At 46.0% G+C, this 23,906-nt stretch overlaps 1 protein-coding gene across 1 annotated transcript in view; it reads right to left on the bottom strand.

The window, feature by feature from the left end:
- The window catches only part of ptprz1a (protein tyrosine phosphatase receptor type Z1a), a gene marked incomplete at its 5' end in the record, with an annotated part of 201,377 nt that overhangs the window by 12,110 nt on the left and 165,361 nt on the right, over positions 1-23,906 (bottom strand). The window contains 2 exons of the mRNA XM_084452851.1: positions 14,807-14,959; positions 15,951-16,097. Coding sequence (XP_084308977.1) covers positions 14,807-14,959; positions 15,951-16,097 — 300 coding nt within the window. The remainder of the gene's footprint in view (positions 1-14,806; positions 14,960-15,950; positions 16,098-23,906) is intronic.

The following is a 23,906-nucleotide window of genomic DNA, read 5'->3' on the forward strand; positions in this document are numbered from 1 at the left end:
TCTCTTTTCCTCTTCCTGTTGAATCCCTTCTCTTCCCCTCTTCTCCTCCCAAAGTAGCCAGAGATTTAATGCTGACTCTGCAGAGATATGTGCAGGAGCAGGTTTTTAGATGTCCTCTTCACCTCTTCCTGACTGAACTTCCCTGTCTGGGCCTCTTTTCCTCCCAAAAGGAGTCAAGAGCCCACACACCCAGGAAGCGGGGGGGGGGGGGGGGGGGGGGGGCATGGTTAAGTGATCTTTTCTCCTCTTCCTGCTGAAATTCCCGGCCTGGTTCTCACCTCCTGCCAAGTAGCCTAGGCCCAATAGCAGCCAGAGAATAGTGCTGATTATGCAGAGATATTACAGCAAGTAAAAAGTACTTTCTCCTCCTCCTGTGGGGGGGCAGTTGAGATTCCGGTCGGGCCCTATTTCCTCTCAAAAAGCAGACAGAGTCCTTCACCCAGGAAGCTGGGAGGGGGGGGGCACGGATGTAGGACATATATGGACATGAGTTATTTGCTGAGCCAGCAAAACTAGACATCATTTGATTGGTGGCGAAAGTAGTGATGTATGGAAAATGGGATGTGGTCAAGGGGGGAGGGGAGTGTTGTTAAGATTATAAAAGGTCAAGTAGACAAAGGGAAAAGTTGTTCTTTCCCGGGGAAGCTCCGACTTAGATGCTGTTTGTTTCTGAAGAGCATTAAAGTCAAAATCGCATTTGGACTCTTTGTGCCTCGAGTTGTTTTTCTTCTCGGACTCTGAAGTTATTTTGGAACTTTTAAACCAATCTGGACTTAGATTTATTTCTTGGAATTTGACCTAAGACCTAGTAAATTATTTTACACGACAAATGGCGAGCCAGAACCCAGGAGGAGGAGGCATCCACTACCCTACGCCAGGACACGGACCTGTCCGCGTCAGACACACAGGGCCCTAAAATTACGAGGTAAGCAGAGCCATTTATAAAATCTGCTGATTTGTTTTTAACGTGTGTTTGACGTGGTCAAGATCCGCCCGGGCTGCAGGTAATTAAAACGCCCCTCTTCAAAGAATCTAGAATAAATCTTACTTTAAATCGTGTTTATCAGATTTGGTCCATTTAAAACATCAAAGGCACCGAGAATCCTATGCGATCGTTTGTCATAAATGTCGTATGTGTTTTATGCTTTATGCTTTGTGCTTTATGTGCTCTGTATGTGTGAGCGGAAAGTATGAATGAATAGCAGTTGGCTTTTTGCATGACTAGCTCAGCCATGCACAGCCATGCACAGGCTAATAATTCTTGAGTACCGTAACACCAGTGTTGAGAAATGTATAGTACAGCCAGAGTTACAGTATGTTGAAATAGTACGAGAGATACATTTGTACGATTGATACTTTTGAGGAATAAATTAGCCTAGTAAGGTTTAAATTCCTCCTCTGACGTTTGGTTAAAAGATAGGGCCTGTGTGTGCCCGACAGTGTCTGTTTGTACACTTTTATAGAAAAAGTTACCTGTTTGAGTAGCTTGTAAGGGCCTGTGTGTGCCCGACAGTGTCTGTTTGTACACTTATATAGAAAAAGTTACCTGTTTGAGTAGCTTGTAAGGGCCTGTGTGTGCCCGACAGTGTCTGTATGTACACGTAAGCATTGCCGAAAGGTTATAGTAGCCTATAGGGCCTGTGTGTGCCTACAGTACGCGCTGCCGAGATAGGGCGTGTGTGAGCTCGCTTACAGTAGGCTACGCGCTGCCGAGAGGGCCATAAATCTGATCAGAGTAAAATTGTAAATAAGTGTAAATAAGCATGCCGACGGAGTAAAGTAGTATGAGAGTTGAGAATAGAATAATTTTGGGTTGTGGGTTGTTTTTCTTTACCTAAAAAGTGTAGCGAGTGGTTCTATGATTTAAAACCGTATGTAGTTTATAAATAAGTGTTACTATTGAGTTCAGAAAAGCGAGGCCGTAATTTATGATTGTAAAGGGCCCAACAGGCTTTCATGTATCGGTAGCCCATAAATTTAAGCAGATAAGAAAAGACAGTGAAGTGAGGATCACGGCCCACGTGGGGCCCAGCCATCATGAAATAAATTCACAAAGTAGAAAAAGGAATAGCGGCCGTGACAGGATGGACTAAAAAAAAACAACCAAGCAACAGGCACCATAAGCAAAAACAAGCTGTTGAGCGTATATAATACTGGAGAGCAGGCACTTTATTTGCATCGTCGCAGTGGTTTGGTCTCTGGTTATTCTGTTACTGTAAATGAAAGTTCTTTGATTTGTTTAATCTCTCTCTGTCCCAGCCCTCATCACATAAAGCGAGTTCAGTCCACAAGCCACACACACACACACCCGCACGCACGTACAGTAAATCACCACACACACACACACACACACACACACGCTTAAACCAGACACACATTCCACAACATACACACACCTACACAGCAAGTACTCCCACACACACACGCACACCGCACTCACTCATACAACACAGAGCATACATCACACACGCATACCCGCACACACGCACACACTCAATACAAACACACATTCACACACGCACCCTCCCTCTCACACACTAACCCTACACGCCCTCTCACACACTGTCACCACACACAAACATTCTTACAAGCACACACACACACACACACATGTACCCTCTTACAAGCAAACACACACACACACACACACATGTACCCTCTTACAAGCACACACATACACACGCACACAATACAGGGCAAGGCAAGTTTATTTATATAGCACATTTCAGCCACAGGGCAATTCAAGGTGCTTTACATAAGACATTAAAAGTATTATACAGAGAAACATAACTTCTCTTAGAAAGCAGGGGCAAAAAGAAAAGACACAGACACACATTCACAATATAATCACATATACACACACACACACACACTCGTGCCTGGTATGAGAGGGATAGAGACGAGATTTTTCAGTAGAATAAAATAATTTTATGTTTTGTTTTTGCCTCATGCTTGATTTCAGGTGATAAAGACCAGGATAGACTACCGTGCCAAGTAGCCTAGATGAAAGAGCGTTCGCTACACGGTTGATTTTTAAATTTCGAAATTGTCTACTGTATAAGAAAACTATCACTGACTAACAATTTCTTTGCACTTCTCCTCAGATGCAACCTGGTGTCTGTTCTGAAGTGTCCTCTGGCCAGAGCATTTCTTATTTTGGGATATATAGTTTTCCTCCTATTTCAAAGTTCACCAGTGTGGTTTTGAGGTTATTACCCTTTCAAAGGAATCCATTACAATTTGATGTCAGAACAAGGAATGCTGGTCCGGGCGAGGGGCGGCGAGACGCGCGGCACCGTCAGTCTGATCACCCCGCTAATTAAGCGGCTTTCAACACTCACCGGATTCACAGAGGCTGAGTAACGAGAGGGACGGCCCGGTGCTCCAGTCCTCCGCCCCACCCAGCATTTCAATAGAAACAAGTATTAAAAATATATATATAAAATGCACCAAGAAAATAATTGAACATTTGTTCTATTGGTTGTTTGTTTTATTTTTTGTTCTACTGTTTGTTAAACTGTTGGGGTTTAATATTTTGGGTCTTTAGTATAGTAGGCTACCTTAGAGGCACTGGTGTCTATAAGCCTACTGTAAACTAACTAACTAAACTAACTAACTAACTAACTAACTAAACTAACTAAACCAATAATAATAATAAAACTGCAGTATAGGAATTTCAACGTGGTTGTTGTAATAACCGTTTTCACAAGGAAAGCGAGGTACTGAATATTAGTCTGTATTTTGTTTTGTTTTGTCAGAACTGACATGTTCTATGTGAAACATACTTTTATTATGAAATAGTTACTCTAGTTGGGTTCAAGTCATGTGACACGTGATCAGGAAATGTGTGGGCATTTCATGATGAATCATGCGTCTTGCAGCTCCAGTCTTTATCTTGTGTTGTAAGTCCTGACATTAGTCTACTCAAGTTTCTCTGTGTTGTTGCAGAACGTTTGTGAGAATGTTATCAATATGAAAGTAGTGACTTCTATAGTTAGAGTCATTCACATTATTTTGTTGGGATAAGAACAAATTATGAAGTAGAATAAATGAGAGATGAATGGATATTTCCACGCGGGGGTATTGAAGCGATTTGCATATGTTAAATAACATGAGAAGCATTCAATTCTGTGTAAGGAAACTATTTTCCTGTATTGTCTTTGTACTGTTTCTGATTCCAGAAAAGGAGATCAAAATGGTCAACTGTACTCCGACCACCGACACGGCACATCGAGGACAGAATGAACTAGTTGATTTATAAGCTGATCAAGTGTAGGACTTCCTTGTGTTGAATTATCTGCTTGTTTGTTTTAGTTATTATTATTTAGGGGCCAAGCACGAAGGTGCGAGGCACCTATTGTAATTGTTAGTGTTATTATTATTCATCTGCCATGGGAGCCTATGGCTGGCCCCATTGGTAGAGGCTTAGGGCCTGTAGCCGTGAAGCAAGTCTCACATGAATTGGCCAAAAAGGCGTAAAATGCAAACTTTGAACAGCCATAACTTATCCCCCTTTGAGCTAGAGGCATAACACTTTAAACACATTTGAGTCTAATTATGGTGAACAAATTTGCCTCAAGAACCCGTAACTTCAGGTTATGTAGATTTCTGTGATTTTAATTTATTGTAAAACGCTTAAAATCTATCTCCTCCTAGGGAGTTTTATCAATCTACATGAATCTCAGTAGATGTAATCTAGCATTGAATATCTACAATTCCATCTCGGCAAAAGTTGGAAAATATGAATTGAACAGCCACTATGAGGCAATGAAAATTGCAGAGGGCGCTAGAGAGCTCACTTCCTGTTTAGGCCTAACCGCCAGGCCAATTTTTCCAATTCCTGGTACAACAGTACCAGAGCATATCTTAAGGCAAGTTGGAGAAATGTGACGCAGATTGGCCACAGGGGGGCGCTACAACAAGCCAAAATGCTTAAAAATGGCTGAAACACAATTGATTGCTGTGGCACCCCTTGTGGCTAGATGGGGTTTATATTGCTTGTTTGGGTAGTTCATGGCATGCCCTACAACTTTCTAATTGGACGCAAAAGCATCAGATTCTATTTTGATATTGATATAAGCGTTGTTGTCAATTGATACAATTGCAACCCCCCACAACAGTTATTATCAGCTATGGCCTACATACTTCCACCCATGGAGAGGGTAGTAGCCTACATTCTACCCACTTCATCAATGGATAGGCTAGTAACCTTAAGCCTGGGAAGAGGGGAGTGGTCTATAACTCACACACTTCAACCAGGGAGAGGGTAGTAGCCTTTAGCCTAAACAATTCATCCTGAGAGAGCACAGTAGCACATAGACTACATAGCCTAAACACACCAAGTGTAGGGGGGCATTCTTCTGAGAAATGTTAGGTTTAGAGAGAAACAAGAGTTGTGAGTATGGTTCACAGATAGCTGAATTATCAAGCTATCCCCACACTGAGACTTGATGGTAAATGTGTGACTTCCAGGCAGGTGGAAGGCCTGGAGAATAACCATGTTGCCTGTAGACATGTAGACAAATAGGTCCTAAAAGATATGTCCCAAAATATAATTAATGTAATGAGATGCTTGAAAAAACCTGACACTCGTTTGACGCCTTCAGATGAATTGAATGTGATTGCAGTTGTATGATGATGATGCTGTTGCATGAATTTAACCTGATTTCCCTGGTCAGAAGACACAGACACTTATATGCATAGCTCCAATGTGGCTATGGCATGTTTCGCTTGTTGGCTTTGATGCGTGAGTCGCGCTTAGCCCCGTTATTGCTGCTTGTAGCTATATTTTCTATTTGTTTTCATGTGCCTATGGACTATCTGGGAACGTGGTCCTGGGTTCATAGATTGAGATGGTCGAGGGGGAATTTACATACAGTGCACAATTTCAGCATATAAATTGTTTGTTTACTCTGTTCTGCACCACCACTCTCTGTTTCTTACAGTAAAATTAATTGGGCCATAAACTCCCAAAATTGAGAGCAAAATTGACCATTGAGGAGAGGGAGGTAAAGCGAGCCTTATAAAGTTATAACACACAATTTTGAGAGAGAAAGCAATAAGCATGAGCGAAAAATAAATAAATAAATAAACAGGGAATAACTAAGAGAGTAGATAAGGAGGAAGACGAAGATGTTCGGGAAGTGGAAAGAGCAGGCAAGAACTAGGCAAGGTAAGCAGCAGTGGGAAAAAAGAAAACGGGGATGGGGTGCACTTTCTCTCATCCGCAGATGCCAGCCTGCAGTGCCCTTTCCCGCCTACTGCCGTGCCACGAGACCGGTCCAAGGCCAGCTACCCTCCACCAGCGCAGCAGGACGCCACCCTACCACCACCATACCACACCCACAGCACACATCCACACCAGCGAGGAGACGGAGCAGGAGGGTCAGGAACGCAACTCCAACAGATCCAGTCACAGACCTTCCACTGGCCAGACGGGGGGGGCCCCAGCGTGGTGTGCCAAAACCAGAAAAGCTACGTGCAACCGCACGTCATCAAATGCTGGCATTGTCACTAGTGGGGTCAGCCCAAGATGTCACAAAGGTGACCCATGGAGGGGCTACATCAGACATTGTTGAACAGATATGAACATTCTTGGCTGAAAATCTGACGCCCTGACGAGCGGCCATACAGACAGAGACTGAGAATTACAGCAGCCACGGGAGTAGTGTGACAGTGACGCCTCAACCCTCCACAGCTCAAACCAGGAGGGGGACAGCCTACCAGCCCACTGAATCAATCCAGGCTGGACGGTTTCCAAAAGTGTATGGAGATCCTACACAGCGGCAGAAATCATGAAGCGAGCACAGACACTGCCCAACCGGCAGGAGTGTGGGGGAAAGTTTGTTGGAGCGTTCCACGACCGATATAGATAGAAAGATACTTTATGAATCCCCTTTGGGAAATCCAATGTATCTAATAGCTCACGGCACAACATAACATGGAACGACACAGCAATAGTAATAACAGAACAAGAGACAGACAGCAGAACCAGAGCGGAGACATCTTCAAGACAAAACAATGAGGGCCAGGAAGACCCCATAAAACTCTCTGTGTGCACTATGTGGTAAATTTGGACACTGGAAGAATGAATGCCCGGAGAACTTTGAGGGAGGCCAGGAGCAGCGCCATCGCTACTGACCAGCGAACAACCCAAATGCAAAGATGTGGCACCCGGCAAGCAGACGCAAGGAATCAAAAACACGGGAGGAGGGGCACTGGCGGGCGGCACGAGGCGATGGGGGTGAGTTCGTTCCATTTTCCCCTGATACACAAGTATTAGTGCAGAATAGAATCACTGATTTAGAAGCATTGCTTACACCACTCACAGGGTGCGATGCCCGAGATACACCACAACTAATAAGCTCGTTACCGGGAGTAAACCTTAGTGAAATGGTGTCATTTTTAGTGGACACAGGAGCGAGCATCATAACTCATTAACAAAGAAAGCTTAAAGTATCATCCTAAAATGAGTGGCAAACTAGAAACCTAAGCGGAGACAGTTTCATGTTTGCTAGTGTAGGTTCAAATAACATGGTGGAGAGGGAATTAATTTAGGCATTTGAGCGTCACATTATACCGACCCCAGTGGGCCTGGTACTGAAAAGTTAAAGACTTAAAAACTGTCCACGAGTCAGAGAGGGCCTAGAGAAAAACAGCCACTGTATGTATATTAATGGTTGATCACTTCTCCTACCACTGATTTGCTCTCTCATGCACGCACAAGCGTAGAGGAGACAGACACTGAGCTTATGTTATAAGGTGCACCGGCTCATGTGCACGAGGGAAGGGATAGCAGATTTGAGGAAAGGTGGGAGGAGGAGCAGATGGAGACAGCGTTAGGTTTGAACTACTTGTCGGCATGGAGCCAATTGTGCCGCTTCTGTTAAATTGACTGAAACCCAGAAGGGTCTATTTAACATGCCTGATTCTTCTCCTCATGTGTCTCTAGTGAAGCGCCAAAGGATCAATGGTGCGATTTGGGGCCATGGATACGAGGGTGTCATGTGATACCAGACGATTGGTGGTGCAACTCATCAATCCTCCCCCATGTACAAATGTTCAAGCGAGTGGGGAGTGACTGCCTGTTTAAAGAATGGTTTGAAGTTACCTTTGACGCAGCTAAGAGCGTCTGTTTTGTTGTCAAATGTAACGAAGTGATTTGTCAGATTGTGCACAGAACTGGGAGATGAGGAGCGTCTGGCTACCCTCCCAGATCTGTGAACAACAGGGAAATATGATGTGGGGCTTAGTGAATTTGGCCACACCGGTTGTTGTTTCACCCAGGTGGAAGTATCGCCCTTGTCTGAAACAATACCCGGTCAAGCCTGAAGCGTGGAGGGCAATTAGGCCTGTGTTTAAAGCTTTGCTTAAGAAAGGAGTAATCAGTGAGTTACCCATGGGCAACCAGGTGCGCACACCTATCTTTCAGGTAAAAAAGGTGCGGGGCCTGAAGAACTGACAGAGTGGAGAGTTAAGAATGCTAAATGGTTCACAAGTGTAGACCTCTCGAATGCATTAGTTTCCATTCTAGTCCACGTGGACAGTCGATTCTGGTTTGTACTTAGGGATGCGCATGGTATTGACCATTGCGCCTGGGGGGAGGTGAAACAGTATATGGCGGGTACAGTAGAGATTTTTTCTTGTTTAAAATCGTAATGAAAATAAATGTGTTAGTGAGTCACCACAATTATATTAGGTCCAGCACCAATGTGCATGACAAAAAGGAAAAAAAGGAGAAATCAATAGGCCTATTGCCTAGGCCAGAAGACTAACAAGCACAAATGTAGGCCCAACAATTCATTGGGCCTCTGAGTCTTTAATATTATAGTATTTCGCTGTATGCTATTCAATGGTTAGCAGCACGGCACATTGCCACTAAAGTGTGCTTATATTAATTAAAATAGCCGAATAATTTGTTTGAGTCAAGACGTGACAGAAATATGTGCAACAATAGCGTATGACTAAATTCAAAGACTCAAGCGTGTTGTAGAAACTTGAGAATCTTGTTTTTGACTAGTCGTGTTATCAGTTATAAAATCACCGTCTAATCGTCAATGAAAGTAGTCGCTGCGCACATCCCTAACCCACGCCAGGACCAGATCCTAGGTCAGTGGCAAATAATTCTATAGTTCTGATAATGGACGACACTTTGGGGGAATCATGGTCAGAGTAGCATTCAGAATGCTAGGAATCAAGCAGAGATTTGGGTGCGCAGTCAGGGAAGTGTAAAACGAGCAGATGGTAGGCTACTCTAAAAGCTATTTTTCTTCTGCCATGTAGTGAGAATTCAAAAAAAAAAAAAACAAAGTCAATAGACTAAATTTCCGCAGTATTCATTCTTTCAGTAACCTACCAGCTGGGTTTTTCTATCTCTCTACTCTGACCGTTTGGAAATTGTGTTTTGACGGTTATAATGCATAAAAGAATAACATAGAACAGCCGAGAATAGCAGAAAATATTCAAATCAGACAGCATATCCGAACAAAATAAAATATAGATAGAGCGGATTTAGTGGTTGAAAGAAAGTCAACGTCTGACATTTGGCATTGTTTCGGCTACCGAAAGGCTGATGTAGTAAAAAGCCTGGCGACAGCCCAGGTAGCAAGTAGCAAGATTAAAGAAGATGACGAAAACCAATCGGAGCGTCCCATGCCGGGTTTTACATATCGCCAAATATGTTGGAAAAAAAAGTGTATAGCGGCAATGTATGTTTCTGTCAATATCGAGCAGCCGCAGTAAAAAGCCTCTAATATCCCTATTAGGGTTCGACGAGTGTACCCCTACCATCTGCCTCCTACCGCAACCGATGGGCAGCAGGTAATATAGAATACCCCCATCCATAATTAGCGTCTAATTCATGGGGAATCAGCAGTCCTGGCAACCCATAGGGCCCCTAGGCAAGGCCAGTTCCCCACAGGTCAGGATGACTCTCAGGAGGGTCACGCACGGGTCTAGAGTGTTAGATGAGATGCCCCATGTAGAGATAGAGCAGTGTACCCCCTGGGCCTACTTCATAACCCCCCACAGGTCGTGTAGCCTGGGAGGAAGATGCAGCTGTCCCAGGACCACCAACCAATCCTCCTGCCTATGAGATACGCCGTGCAACACCCTGAACCTACCGGTCCTCCAACCCTCGAGATGTGCCCGATGACCCCTGATTCAGCCTTCAGGAGACACCAAGCGACAACCTGGCCATCCACTACACCAGCTAATTCACCCACCGGGGTCAAAACCCCGCAGTCTGCTCCCCGGTCATCAATGATGACTCCCGCCCCTCAAAAGGAATTCCCAGGTGCCATTAGCACCATCATCACTCATCCCAGCAGAAGCACCATCAAGGGGAGAGTAGACGCCACGCCCCGAGTGGTGCCCCAAAGCCCGTTTGGTCCCATCGAGGTGGAGCCGCTGGCCACACCCCCAGAGCGCTCCAGGTCACGCAACTGGTCGGAGAACAACAGCTACATTTCCTCAGAGGAGGACATGGATCTGTCATGGTTTCCCTGCACCCCTAGCACAGAGGAGCGCCTGGGTAGAATGCCGTTGGCCAGGTTCAAAAAACTTGTTGATAAACTGCCCGCCCGTCAGGATAAATCAGAGATGCGCCGTCTGCGCCGTGCGGGCCAGCGTCGCATCAGATATTATCAGGATCAGTCTATCCCCACGATGACGCCCGGGAGGAGGCTCAGCACGAGGCAAATCGTGGAGGAAAACCGCCGTCACTTGTTCTACCTCATCGCCAGAATGGATGCCCTAGGAAGCAGGCTCGACGAGCTGTGAGCTGCTGAGGAGCATCCCAGTCGACTACTGAAGAGAGACCCCTGCGTAGGGGGTTATGTGGGATCAATATAACATGTATAATCAAGTGTACCCCACAATAATACTTGTAAAGTGATCTGAAGTAATGTATACCACTGTAGTAAGTAGACTTGGTCACTATGCAATCAACATTATAACCATCAAGAACATAATGTAACTAATGTTCTAGAAATAGTTTTCCGTTTTTATTGATGTTTTGAGACGGTCTTTTTGTACTACTGTTCCTGCACTCAAAGTGCTGTTCGGCCATAACCATTTCCAAATAAGACAAACAAAAGGATGAAGTGGTGTTTCTCCAGTGATAAGTATTAGAACCTCAGTTACAAGGGCTTAGTGGTTTATAAAGTTTCTCGCAGACTGAGTTATTTTAATACACAAGGGCGGTATTATGTTGGGCAATGGTGGGGTTTTAGGAACTCAAACCTGCGGAACATCCCCTTGTGTTAATTTACTTAAGGAGAACTGGTAGAAGGTGATTGCTATAGGTGAAGTAACTATCCAATTTGCCGTGTTCAGTTAATGGTGATGTGGCTTGTACTGTGTACTGTGTTTTTACTCTATCTGTGTGTTGTGTAAACCATACACCTACATAAGGTCTTGTAATATAGCTGAAGATATGTAGAACAAACTTTGCCGAATTGAGCAGGATCTCTATGGTCAGGAGACTGATAAAACATGTGTGAGCAAGGGAGGTGAATGTTGTTCGGGTCGTCCAGCCATAAAGAGCTGCGTATACGTGCGGTCTATAACCGTACTCTCATATCTATGTGTTGTTGTTTATGTTGAATTATTTAATCAGTAATATTGGAAATGTTGGGTCTGAATGTGACTAACTATTATTGTCACATAGGGGGGATTGTAGTGATTTAATTTGATTCAGCTCCCCTGCATTTTAATCATGTCATGATATTGTAATCTTGTTCTACATAACCAGCTGCTCATGAGGGATAGTAGATAAAAAGTCACCACCAGATGTAGCCACCGGGAACGGATGTGTAGAGAATGGAATGTCCCCACTTAATCAAGATGCTCTTTTCTCCTTCCTCACCTCCTGCCAAGTAGCCAGGCCCAAAGCAGTCAGAGATATAATGCTGACTCTGCAAAGCACAGAGTACAGCAATAAGGTCTCTTTTCCTCTTCCTGTTGAATCCCTTCTCTTCCCCTCTTCTCCTCCCAAAGTAGCCAGAGATTTAATGCTGACTCTGCAGAGATATGTGCAGGAGCAGGTTTTTAGATGTCCTCTTCACCTCTTCCTGACTGAACTTCCCTGTCTGGGCCTCTTTTCCTCCCAAAAGGAGTCAAGAGCCCACACACCCAGGAAGCGGGGGGGGGGGGGGGGGGGGGGGCATGGTTAAGTGATCTTTTCTCCTCTTCCTGCTGAAATTCCCGGCCTGGTTCTCACCTCCTGCCAAGTAGCCTAGGCCCAATAGCAGCCAGAGAATAGTGCTGATTATGCAGAGATATTACAGCAAGTAAAAAGTACTTTCTCCTCCTCCTGTGGGGGGGCAGTTGAGATTCCGGTCGGGCCCTATTTCCTCTCAAAAAGCAGACAGAGTCCTTCACCCAGGAAGCTGGGAGGGGGGGGGGCACGGATGTAGGACATATATGGACATGAGTTATTTGCTGAGCCAGCAAAACTAGACATCATTTGATTGGTGGCGAAAGTAGTGATGTATGGAAAATGGGATGTGGTCAAGGGGGGAGGGGAGTGTTGTTAAGATTATAAAAGGTCAAGTAGACAAAGGGAAAAGTTGTTCTTTCCCGGGGAAGCTCCGACTTAGATGCTGTTTGTTTCTGAAGAGCATTAAAGTCAAAATCGCATTTGGACTCTTTGTGCCTCGAGTTGTTTTTCTTCTCGGACTTATTTTGGAACTTTTAAACCAATCTGGACTTAGATTTATTTCTTGGAATTTGACCTAAGACCTAGTAAATTATTTTACACGACAGTAGGTCTGGAGGTAGGTCTGGGGGTAGGTCTGGGGGTAGGTCTGGGGGTAGGTCTGGAGGTAGGTCTGGAGGTAGGTCTGGGGGTAGGTCTGGGGGTAGGTCTGGGGGTAGGTCTGGGGGTAGGTCTGGAGGTAGGTCTGGAGGTAGGTCTGGAGGTAGGTCTGGGGGTAGGTCTGGAGGTAGGTCTGGGGGTAGGTCTGGGGGTAGGTCTGGAGGTAGGTCTGGGGGTAGGTCTGGAGGTAGGTCTGGAGGTAGGTCTGGGGGTAGGTCTGGGGGTAGGTCTGGAGGTAGGTCTGGGTGGAGGATCTGGAGGCAGGTCTGGGGGTAGGTCTGGAGGTAGGTCTGGAGGTAGGTCTGGGGGTAGGTCTGGGTGGAGGTCTGGGTGGAGGTCTGGAGGTAGGTCTGGGGGTAGGTCTGGGGGTAGGTCTGGAGGTAGGTCTGGGGGTAGGTCTGGGTGGAGGTCTGGAGGTAGGTCTGGAGGTAGGTCTGGAGGTAGGTCTGGAGGTAGGTCTGGGTGGAGGTCTGGGTGGAGGTCTGGAGGTAGGTCTGGGTGGAGCCTTGGCTAGGTGCCCTGAAGGATCTGGAGGTAGGTCTGGAGGTAGGTCTGGAGGTAGGTCTGGGTGGAGGATCTGGAGGCAGGTCTGGAGGTAGGTCTGGGGGTAGGTCTGGGGGTAGATCTGGGTGGAGGTCTGGGTGGAGGTCTGGGGGTAGGTCTGGAGGTAGGTCTGGAGGTAGGTCTGGGTGGAGCCTGCTCCCTTGGCTAGGTGCTCTGCTGGAAACTTATTCTGCTATGTTTTTTCCGTGAGTGTGTGTGTGTGCTCCTTGATGCCTTGCTGTGTGCTGCTCCATGTGGGCGTGTGATTTGTCTTATGCTGCTTGTAGATCATGCCATGTCATATTGTGTGATATTGTGTCTTATGGACATGTGCATGTGCCCTGTTGGTGTTTTGATGTTGTGTGCTGCTCCATGTGGGCGTGTGATTGTCTGTTTTTGCTGCTACTGATCATGCTATGTGGTATTGTGTGCTTTTATGTCTTGTGGATGTGTACATGTGCCCTGTTGGTGTTTTGATGGTGTGTTCTAATGCTTTGCTGTGTTTTTATGTGCTTTTAATGCTTGTTGAATTGTGTGTTTGGCTGTCTTGACCAGGGCTCCTTTGTAAAAGAGACATCTGTCTCAATAGGACTTCCCTGGTAAAATAAAGGTTTAATACAATAAAAATAGATCAAATTGAATCTGATCTCATGCCAACTTCTTTGTGGTCTGGGAGGAAACGGAATCTGAAGGAAGTTTGTCCCACAGCCTTTAGCTTGTCCCTTTCTGTTAGGTCTGCAGGGTTGACCTTCCGGGTTGGCTGAACATCCATGTCTTCAGGCTTCACATGATTCATCCACGTTTGTTCACTGAGTCCCACAATTTACATGTAGATACCACGTATATACGTAAATACCACATAAATACGTGAATACCACAGCTGTAAACGAGACTACCCTTTACTGTAACTAATGAGCTAAAATGAAAATATGAAGCTTGCTTTTCTGTACACAATCTATAATTGAGCTGATCATTAACATATGGCTGCTCTATCTGATGATCTCCCTAATGAGACCATATTTCCAGTTTGCCGGTCTCCACTAGTCAGTGTGCCAGTCTCCACTAGTCAGTGTGCCGGTCTCCACTAGTCAGTGTGCTGGTCTCCACTAGTCAACGGACCTCTCTGGTCTGGGAAGTCAAGTCAAATCACATTCCATATAACAAGCGTAGTCTCAAAGTGCTTTAAAATAAAAACAGAAAATGTAAAAGTAATTACAGTACATAAGACAATATAAAAATGAATAACAATAAAATAACAGTACAATAAAAGGAAAGAAAACCACACACTTTAAACCTGGCTAAAAGTTTGTGAAAATAGAAAATGTTTTTAGTCTGCTTTTAAAAGAAGATCCAGTTGTAGCAGATCTAAGCTCAAGTGGTATAGAGTTCCTTTATCTAATGATCTAATGGATCTGGTCAGGTAAACTGGTACAGTGCTGATCTCACCTGGGTAGCCTCCAGGACATAGTCCTGAACCACCAGCATCTCCTCGTTAGCCAGGCACACGTGGTTCTGGTTCCTGAGGGTCACTGTGAACATCTGGCAGCTGATTGGCTGCTCTTTGCAGGGCCAGTACACGCACGTCTCCTCCCCCTCTGTCTGGGAAGACAGGAAGACACATCACAGTGACTGGCAACTCCACACAATTATGAAGAGCTTTGAGTTTGAGAAAAGCTAGAATGCAGTCACGACTAGACAGAAGTCAGAAGAGGTACATTCCAAACCTTCTGTTTATTTCCTAAAAGAAGTTGATGTTTTTTCATGTAAGACATAAATCCAGCTGCTGGTTCTGACTACATGTTTGTCCTGTCTTTCAGTGGTGTATTGTAACAAAGTAATAATACTTCCTTACAGTACTTTTGTTTTTGGGAGTATCTGTACTTGAGTCGTTTTATTTCTGGCAATTTTCACTTTTACTCCACTGCATTTCCCCTAAGCATCTTAGTTACTCATTACTACAAAACAAATAAAATAAAATAAAAAGACATTTGGTAGCAGGTTTGGCGAATCAGGGTGGTTGTCGTAGGCCAGCCTGCAAGTTAGATTGATTAATCACTCGAGTGCAAACAAATGCTCTCAAAGCCGCAACGTTTCATTTCCACTCAAGCCCAGGCATGTCTAGTCGCAACTACATTACAAATAATTACATACAAATAATGTGTACGTTTACTTTCAATACAGTCATTTTCCAATAAGATGACTTCACTTGAGTACTTGAGTATGGCTTTTGGGTACTTATACAAGACTGCTGCACTGTTCCGTCTTGTCCTTGCACCCTGTCTGTTGTCTCCATCAGTGTTATGCACCAACTGACCAGAACAAATTCTTAGTACAGTATGTGTAAAAACTACCTGGCTAATAAAACTGATTCTGATTAAATCCACTTGGAGAATTTGAGCATAGTTATGAAGCCAGCAGAGACGGTGCCATACCATTCTTCTGACATCTCATTCATCCGACGTCTCACTAGTCACTCTTGAGCCGTCCGAACAATGGGATGTCTGACGATCAGTGAACAAGTTTCGGACTAGTGAGACGTCGGATCAATGGGATGTCGGAACAGTGGTCAGTCCCCGCAGACACTCACCACTAGGCTTGGCGTTCCCAGAGTTTCTGGTGCTCCTGGAAGTGACACGATGACCTGGGCATTGTGATCCCAGATCATCCTCCAGAAATCCTTGATAGTGCCAGGCAGGGGATTCTGGGTCACAATGAACTCAGTGCTTCGCAGATACCCCTGGAGGAACAGAATATGAGTTTTTAGTTTACAGAGTATTGCTAGGTCATATCTGTCTAAGCATGAAGCTGGTCATGCCCTTAGGTGGGGAGTCTGTGGGGTTTCGGTTGTAGAATGGACTGCAGCGCTCCCTACGTCAAGCATGGGCGTACGAAGCCCAGCTCTGCAAAACCTCACTCATATACTCTGGAGTTCCATCTGCTTCGCGTTGCAACGACGCAAACAAAAAACTGACTGGTGCACATTGTGTCTTTGCCAGACAATTGAGGAGAGTCATTTGTGTTTTTCTGGATTTCCACAATTGAAATTTGAAACATTGCATATATTTTCATGAACAAAACATCATGGTTCCACTCCTTCATTGCCACAAAGGAACATGCATCATGGGTGGGGTGGGGGAGAACATATTTACTGTGCACTTCTTGCGTTTAGTTTGATCTTCTAACATACAGTACGTTTCTGACATCGTTCACCATTAAGGATACTTTGCTATATCTACTGTAGGTGCAATGGCTCTCATTTATCAATCAAACGTAAAAACCAATGCAGATCCGGAAATGATGGTACGACATTGAGCGTTCATGTGTGGTTCATGAAACCTTTGTATCTCACCAAATCACAGCATATGAATGATCGGGCATTGATAAATGTGGTGGCTAAAAACAATCGTCATTTAAATATCCATACAATTGTCCCTACAATTTTCAACAGTGATGCGTAATACAGTCGTGAAAAGTAACCGTTTGCTATGGAGGACCGAACCTGTCAAAATTAAAATAAATACATAAATAAATAAATGACTCAACAAATGACCAATAAATAAATGAATGAATAAATATGCACAAAAATAAATAAATGAATGAATAAATGCATGCAGTAATGTGTAAATAAATACATTAAATTGGATATAAATGTATATTATTATATATCTATTGTTTGATTCATTATTTCTTGCATTTATTTCCATATTCATTTATTTATTCATTTATTTATGTATTTATTTCTTCTTTTCCACATTTATTTATTCTTTGTTTGCTCTCTCCATCCATCCATCCATCCATCATCATCCGCTTATCCGGGGTCGGGTCGCGGAGGCAGCAGCTCCAGCAGGGGGCCCCAGACATCCCTTTCCCTAGCAGCATCAACCAGCTCTGCCTGGGGAATCTTTAGCCGCTCATAGGCCAGTGCGGAGATGTAGTCCCGCCACCTAGTCCTGGGTCTACCTCCCAGCCGGACATGCCTGGAACACCAGGCGCCCAGGAGGCATCCTCACTAGATGCCTGAACCATCTCAACTGGCTCCTTTCGACGCAAAGGAGCAGCGGCTCTACTCCGAGTCTCTCCCGGATGACTGAACTTCTCACCCAATCTCTCAGGGAGACCCCAGCCACCCTCCGGAGAAAACTCATTTCGGCCGCTTGTATCCGTGATCTCGTTCTTTCGATCATGACCCATCCTTCATGACCATAAGTGAGGGTGGCCCCCTCGGTGAGCTTCTTGTCTTTGAAATCGAGAGTTTAACATGTTTTTGAATGATTTTTCAAGGTGCCCTCCCACATCCATTGTATGACCAAAACGGCGGTAGAGCAATTATCAACTTTCTCAAAAGTGCTACAGTAGTTTTGCCAACTGCTTGATCTGAACCATTGTATATGATCATACGTAACCTTAAAACAGGGTTAAACATGATTTTTCCCTTTACTACTCCTTTAAGACGCTATAACATAACTAGCCTAATGCTTTACGAGTTTGTCTATCAGATTTAGCCTACTTTTTTTTCAGGCAGCTCTTTTGTTAACATCTTTTTCAGACGAAATAATACCGGTAGGCTTGAAATAACCTTTTTTCGCCTTTTATCCTTTCTAGGCCGGTATTTATAGGCTCTAGGCCTCTCTCTCCTGCATGAGGTTGGCCTAGCTGTAGATGCACTGTCTCGAAGCCAGATCAAATTAATGATTCATAATTGATGTTTTTTGATAGCTAATTTTTACACAGGTAATATCGTTTAGCGCTATTTATTGATTGTATATTGTCGTTACTGACTGCAACGTTGAAAATTGTCCGGTGCGCTTCCCTGCTTTCACAATAATAAATGGAATCCAATCTCTGCGCTGCTGTGATAACAATATATTATAGCCTATTATTACTAGGCTACTGTTCACCTTATTATTTATTTATTTAGGTAGCCTACGTTATTGTTAATGCGCCCCAGCCATTTAACACAAACGGAGAGGGAAGTGTATTTGTTGGTTACAGTAGGCTATGGACCGCTGTGCACACAGAGTTGGATGAATGGAAAATAGCTTCAGATGAAGGAGCAAGTTTGTGCAACATGCAACCGCTTGACTGTAAATTGTGCATGTATTGCAGTCAAATCAAACAAGCTTGACATTTATTTGGAAACAGCAAGCAAGCATAACCAGTTTGATGGTGTTTTTGATAACTGGTCAGTTTGCCCATATTACCTAACTTAGCATACAGCTATGGCTCGACTTGCTACTGCAGGTCTACCACCACTCGCATAGGTCTACCACCACTCGCATAGGTCTACCACCACTCGCATAGGTCTACCACCACTCGCATAGGTCTACCACCACTCGCATAGGTCTACCACCACTCGCATAGGTCTACCACCACTCGCATAGGTCTACCACCACTCGCATAGGTCCACCACCACTCGCATAGGTCCACCACCACTCGCCCACAACGAACCTGGACTGTTGCAACTGAACTGTTGAACTGGACGCTGTTGCAACACCCCTCCCCAGTTACCTGTTCATATTCAAATTACCTGGATGGATGTGATTCATAGCCAGTAATGGCTGTGGGGGAGGGGTTGCTAGCAAGTTCCAGGCTTCAACCGCTTATAATCCTGACACTGTGCGTTGCAATAGACTAGACTGTGTGGTTCCTGTTGTTTCCTGATGCTGTGCGTTATTGCTGCTATTCACAAATAGAGGGGAGGCTTGATTAGTCTACTGACGAGGGGAGGCTTGATTAGTCTACTGACGAGGGGAGGCTTGATTAGTCTACTGACGAGGGGAGGTTTGATTACTGACGAGGGGAGGCTTGATTAGTCTACTGACGAGGGGAAGCTTGATTAGCCTACTGACGAGGGGAGGCTTGATTAGTCTACTGACGAGGGGAGGCTTGATTAGCCTACTGACTAGGGGAGGCTTGATTAGTACTGACGAGGGGAGGCTTGATTAGTCTACTGACGAGGGGAGGCTTGATTAGTCTACTGACGAGGGGAGGCTTGATTAGTCTACTGACGAGGGGAGGCTTGATTAGTCTACTGACGAGGGGAGGCTTGATTAGTCTACTGACGAGGGGAGGCTTGATTAGTCTACTGACGAGGGGAGTCTTGATTAGTCTACTGACGAGGGGAGGCTTGATTAGTCTACTGACGAGGGGAGGCTTGATTAGTCTACTGACGAGGGGAGGCTTGATTAGTACTGACGAGGGGAGGCTTGATTAGTACTGACGAGGGGAGGCTTGATTAGTACTGACGAGGGGAGGCTTGATTAGTACTGACGAGGGGAGGCTTGATTAGTCTACTGACGAGGGGAGGGTTGATTAGCCTACTGACGAGGGGAGGCTTGATTAGCCTACTGACGAGGGGAGGCTTGATTAGTCTACTGACGAGGGGAGGCTTGATTAGTCTACTGACGAGGGGAGGCTTGATTAGTCTACTGACGAGCCGCCGGTGCGCCGCTGCGCTCTCAGCACAATAACACCGTGATAGCCAGTTAGCTCATTAAAGCAATATTAAACGTGGCTACAAAGCAGTTAACGTCACAACGATTATTCCTGTTGCTGATGCTGTTGGTTCAACTTCTGTTTCTCGGGCAGTTTCGATAAGACTGACTAAATGAAGACATGCAACCGCTTGACGGTAAATTGCGCATGGATGGCTGCCTATGTAGACATTTGGAAACAGCATAACCTGCAACTAGTCATGACCGGAATGTAGGCTACTGCATTACTCAACCTCCCTCAGCTAGGCTACTGCAGGCTATTAAGAAGATAGGTAGGCTATTTTCCTAGGACATCACCAACTATTTTATGTTGTTAGTGTAGAGATGTGGTTTATATGAATATACTTAGTGTTATGTGTTTTTCCTGTTGTTGATTGGACATGTGTTTTTATGTGCTCCGCCCACGTTAACATGAGTGACAGTCAGCCAACCAGTGAAGGGACTGCCAGAAAAACGCCTGTGTACGTGCAGCAGAGAGAAAAGAAATAAGAAAGCCAGAGGACAACGGTGGCGTGGCGGAAAGAGAAAATGATGCTGGTCGTTCAGGACGGACTGCGACTGACGACGTTTCCGTAGATCTTGACAAAAAGATCTGCGAGTAGTGGACAGTAAATGAATAAAAGTGCTAAGTTAGGCTCCAGTGGCCTTCGAGAAGAGGACGTTTAAAACCGAGACCGTTGATGTGTAAAGTGAATTAGCTAGCGTGCGCACAGCACTAGCCAGTTGCAGTGTTGTGAGCTAGCTTTTTGTGTTGTGACTAGTTTGCGTTTTGTCGGCACACTTTCTGGAGAGGGACGTCCTCAAGGATCCCTGCTACAGCTCTGCATCCCCTCACTGCGGCTTGGCTCCGGCTGGGCAACCCCCGGATCAACATCGCAACCTGTCTTCTGGGACGCAGGTGAATTCTGTCCGTTAGCCCACTAGTGGGCACTTCTCCTCTGGCTAGCCAGGCAGTGCACATTCTAGACGGAGACCGTTCTTGTGAACGCGGGACCATTCAGCAACGTTCGCATTGGAACTGAACTGTTCGGATTGTTTAGAGTTCCAGTGACTTTTTCTGTATGCGTGTGTGTGCATCGCGGGACCATTCAGCAACGTTCGCATTGGAACTGAACTGTTCGGATTGTTTAGAGTTCCAGTGACTTTTTCTGTATGCGTGTGTGTGCATCGCGGGACTATTCAGCCGTGTTCGTACGGAAAGTGTGGGTTATTACTGAATTTCACTGAAGTGCTGTGTGTATGGGTATCTCTCTCATTGACTGTTGATGTCATTTTGAGTTCATGTCAGTGTTCTTTTGTATGGACCGGTCCTGATAGGGTTAAGAGGGTCATTTTCATAAACTTTAACATTAGTATTTTTTTGGGTATTCTTGGTATTCTAATAAATAGTATTAATTTTATTACAAGCCAGTAGCGGGGGAATTCTTTCTTTCTTTTTTATATGAGAGTGGGCATTAGAGGCCCGGGTCACTAAGTAGTTGGTCTATAAGGCTCACTGGGTGTGGGGGTGTACTCTTATTATAGCCTGGTGGTTCAGTGTGGAAAGGAACAGTTGGGTCAGACTTAGGGTCAGCTTATGCTGCTCACACACCTCAGGTTAGACTGAGTTTAGCAGAAATTGTAGGGCTCAGCACAAATCATCCACACCCGAAGCGCAGTAGTGAAGAGACATTAAAGGCTGGGGATACAGAGACCTGGATCCTGCGCTCTCCAGTCACCCGGTGAGTCCTGCAGTCACACCCCACTACGCGGGCAAGGCCTGTCCGCTACATTTGGCGTCACGAACAGGATCAATTCCTGCACAGAAACCCTGTGAGTGTATTGCGCACAGAGAAAGTATTCAACATGGAGCAGCTACAAGCGCAGTTCGACGCCCTAAAAAGTAAGCTCACGGAACAGGAGGCTCGTATGGAAGAGCAGTCTGCATTCCTTGAGCAGGCACGGAGTGATCAGAGAGACACTCTTGCTCTGGCAAGGGGGGTCCTGGAGCAAGCCGCTGGTGCAAGGAGTGCACCCACGCTGTATGTACAGCGAGACCGGAAATACCCTGATTTTAGTGGGGGTCAAGAAAGAGGGGAACTGTGTGTCGAAGACTGGGTTGCCTCCATGAAGTCAGGTTTCAGAGTAGGCCGCGTGCCGGAGGAAGACCAGGTTGAACTTCTGAAGGAGCATCTAAAGGGAGAAGCGAGACTGACAGTGAGATTTGTCCTGGAGGGACATGCTGCAGATACACAGGCGGTCTTTAAGGTCCTGGAGGAGACTTATGGAGACAAGGCTCCGATCGGCACACGTCTCAAGGAATTCTACGAGCGTCATCAAGCCTCCGGGGAGAAAACCAGAGTGTTCGCCTATGATCTACAGGAGAAGCTCCGCCGCCTAAAGCAACGTGATCCTGACCGCGTCCCCAATGCAGATTCTTTACTGAAAGAGCAGTTTGTACTGGGATTGAGGGATGACTCTCTGCGCCGCGAGATGAAGCGGCGGGCGAAGGCTGAGCCAGGGCTGATGTTCATCCAACTAATGCAGGCAGCGATCGACTGGTCGGAGGAGGAGGAATCCTCTCCCACCGCTGCTTCCAGGGGCCCTGGCCGTGGGGCTGTTCATGCTGCGGCTGCAGAAGACATGACCCCCGCGTCGGCCATACAAGCACTTCAAGAATCAGTGAGGCAGTTAGCAGCTCGACAAGAGGAGCTGTTCCAGGCATTACAGAGGACTGAACGTCGCGACAGCCCCAGCAGTGGTCAGCGCAGGCCGCCGCGACGAGAAGACAGAGGGCAATTGATCTGCTACTCCTGCCAACAGCCCGGTCACATCAGCCGTAACTGTCCCAGTGTGAAGGACAAGCCACGTCAAACCAATACGATCAGGTCTGATGCTCAGGAACTGGAGCTGCTTGAGACAGATGTGCAGGCCAGCGTTAGGACCGCTGCTGTAGAGCGGGCCACGTCTACATTGTCCGTGTTGGATGAGTTTGGTCGGGAGTCAGGTGGCACCTTTGGCAGCTGTTTCACACTGGATGTTTTAATCGATGGGGTGAGCACATGTTGTTTGGTGGATACCGGTTCTGAGGTGACAACCATGTCTGAAGCCCACTTCCGGAAACAATATGAGGGAACGGAGCTATCCTCAGCGAGATGGGTTAAACTTACAGCCGCGAATGGGCTGAGTATCCCAGTTGTTGGGTGCCTCTATGCAGATGTGGAGTGTCTAGGGATGAAACTGCCAGGAAAATGTGTGTTTGTCTTAAAGGACAGCAACGGTGGCAGCGAAGAGAAGAGTACGGTGCCCGGGATCCTGGGGATGAATGTACTTGGTAACCTCCACAGTCTATTCTCTGGCTTCGACGGCATGCAGAAGATGGGCCAGCACAAACCGGCCGCCGCGACACAGAAGATTCGCCGCATTTTTGTTGAGATCGGCAGAGAAGAGCAGTACGGTGGTCCCACTGGCAAGATCGGCTATATCAAAGTAGCAGGGCGACGTCCAGTAGTCATTCCTCCACATAGTGAAGTTGTCATTGAAGGGCGCTGCAGGGTGCCCCCACGGGCAAGCAGCCAGGTCCTGGTCGAGGCGACACCGACTTCCAACCTGCCCTGTGGCCTGCTAGTCGCCAACGTCCTGACGCACTCCACCAACGGGAAGGTGCCAGTCAGGCTGCTAAACTCAAGTGGAGTGCCCGTCACACTGCGCCCCAGGGCGAGGCTGGGTGAAATGAGTAAGCCGAGTAAAGTACTACTAAAAGAAATGGTGGCGTTCGAAGAAGCCACTGGTGAGCTGCGAGTCAGGATGCTGGAACGGGGGAAGGAGCCTGTGTCAAAGCTCATGGGACCGTTATCTATCCCGGTTCAGGCAAACCTCCAAGACCTCGATGCAGTGCAAGTGGGGCAGCTAAACAGACTTCTAGAAAAGCACCGTGCTGTGTTCTCACAGGACGACAGTGATTTTGGGTACACCACCACAGTCACCCACCTTATCCCCACTGACAACACACAACCAATCAAGCAAAGACATCGGCGGGTGCCCCCTCATGTGTTTCAAGAGTTTAAGCAGCA

Source organism: Borostomias antarcticus (assembly GCF_949987555.1).
Source record: "Borostomias antarcticus genome assembly, chromosome: 18".
In the NCBI taxonomy this organism is placed as follows: Eukaryota; Metazoa; Chordata; class Actinopteri; order Stomiiformes; family Stomiidae; genus Borostomias; species Borostomias antarcticus.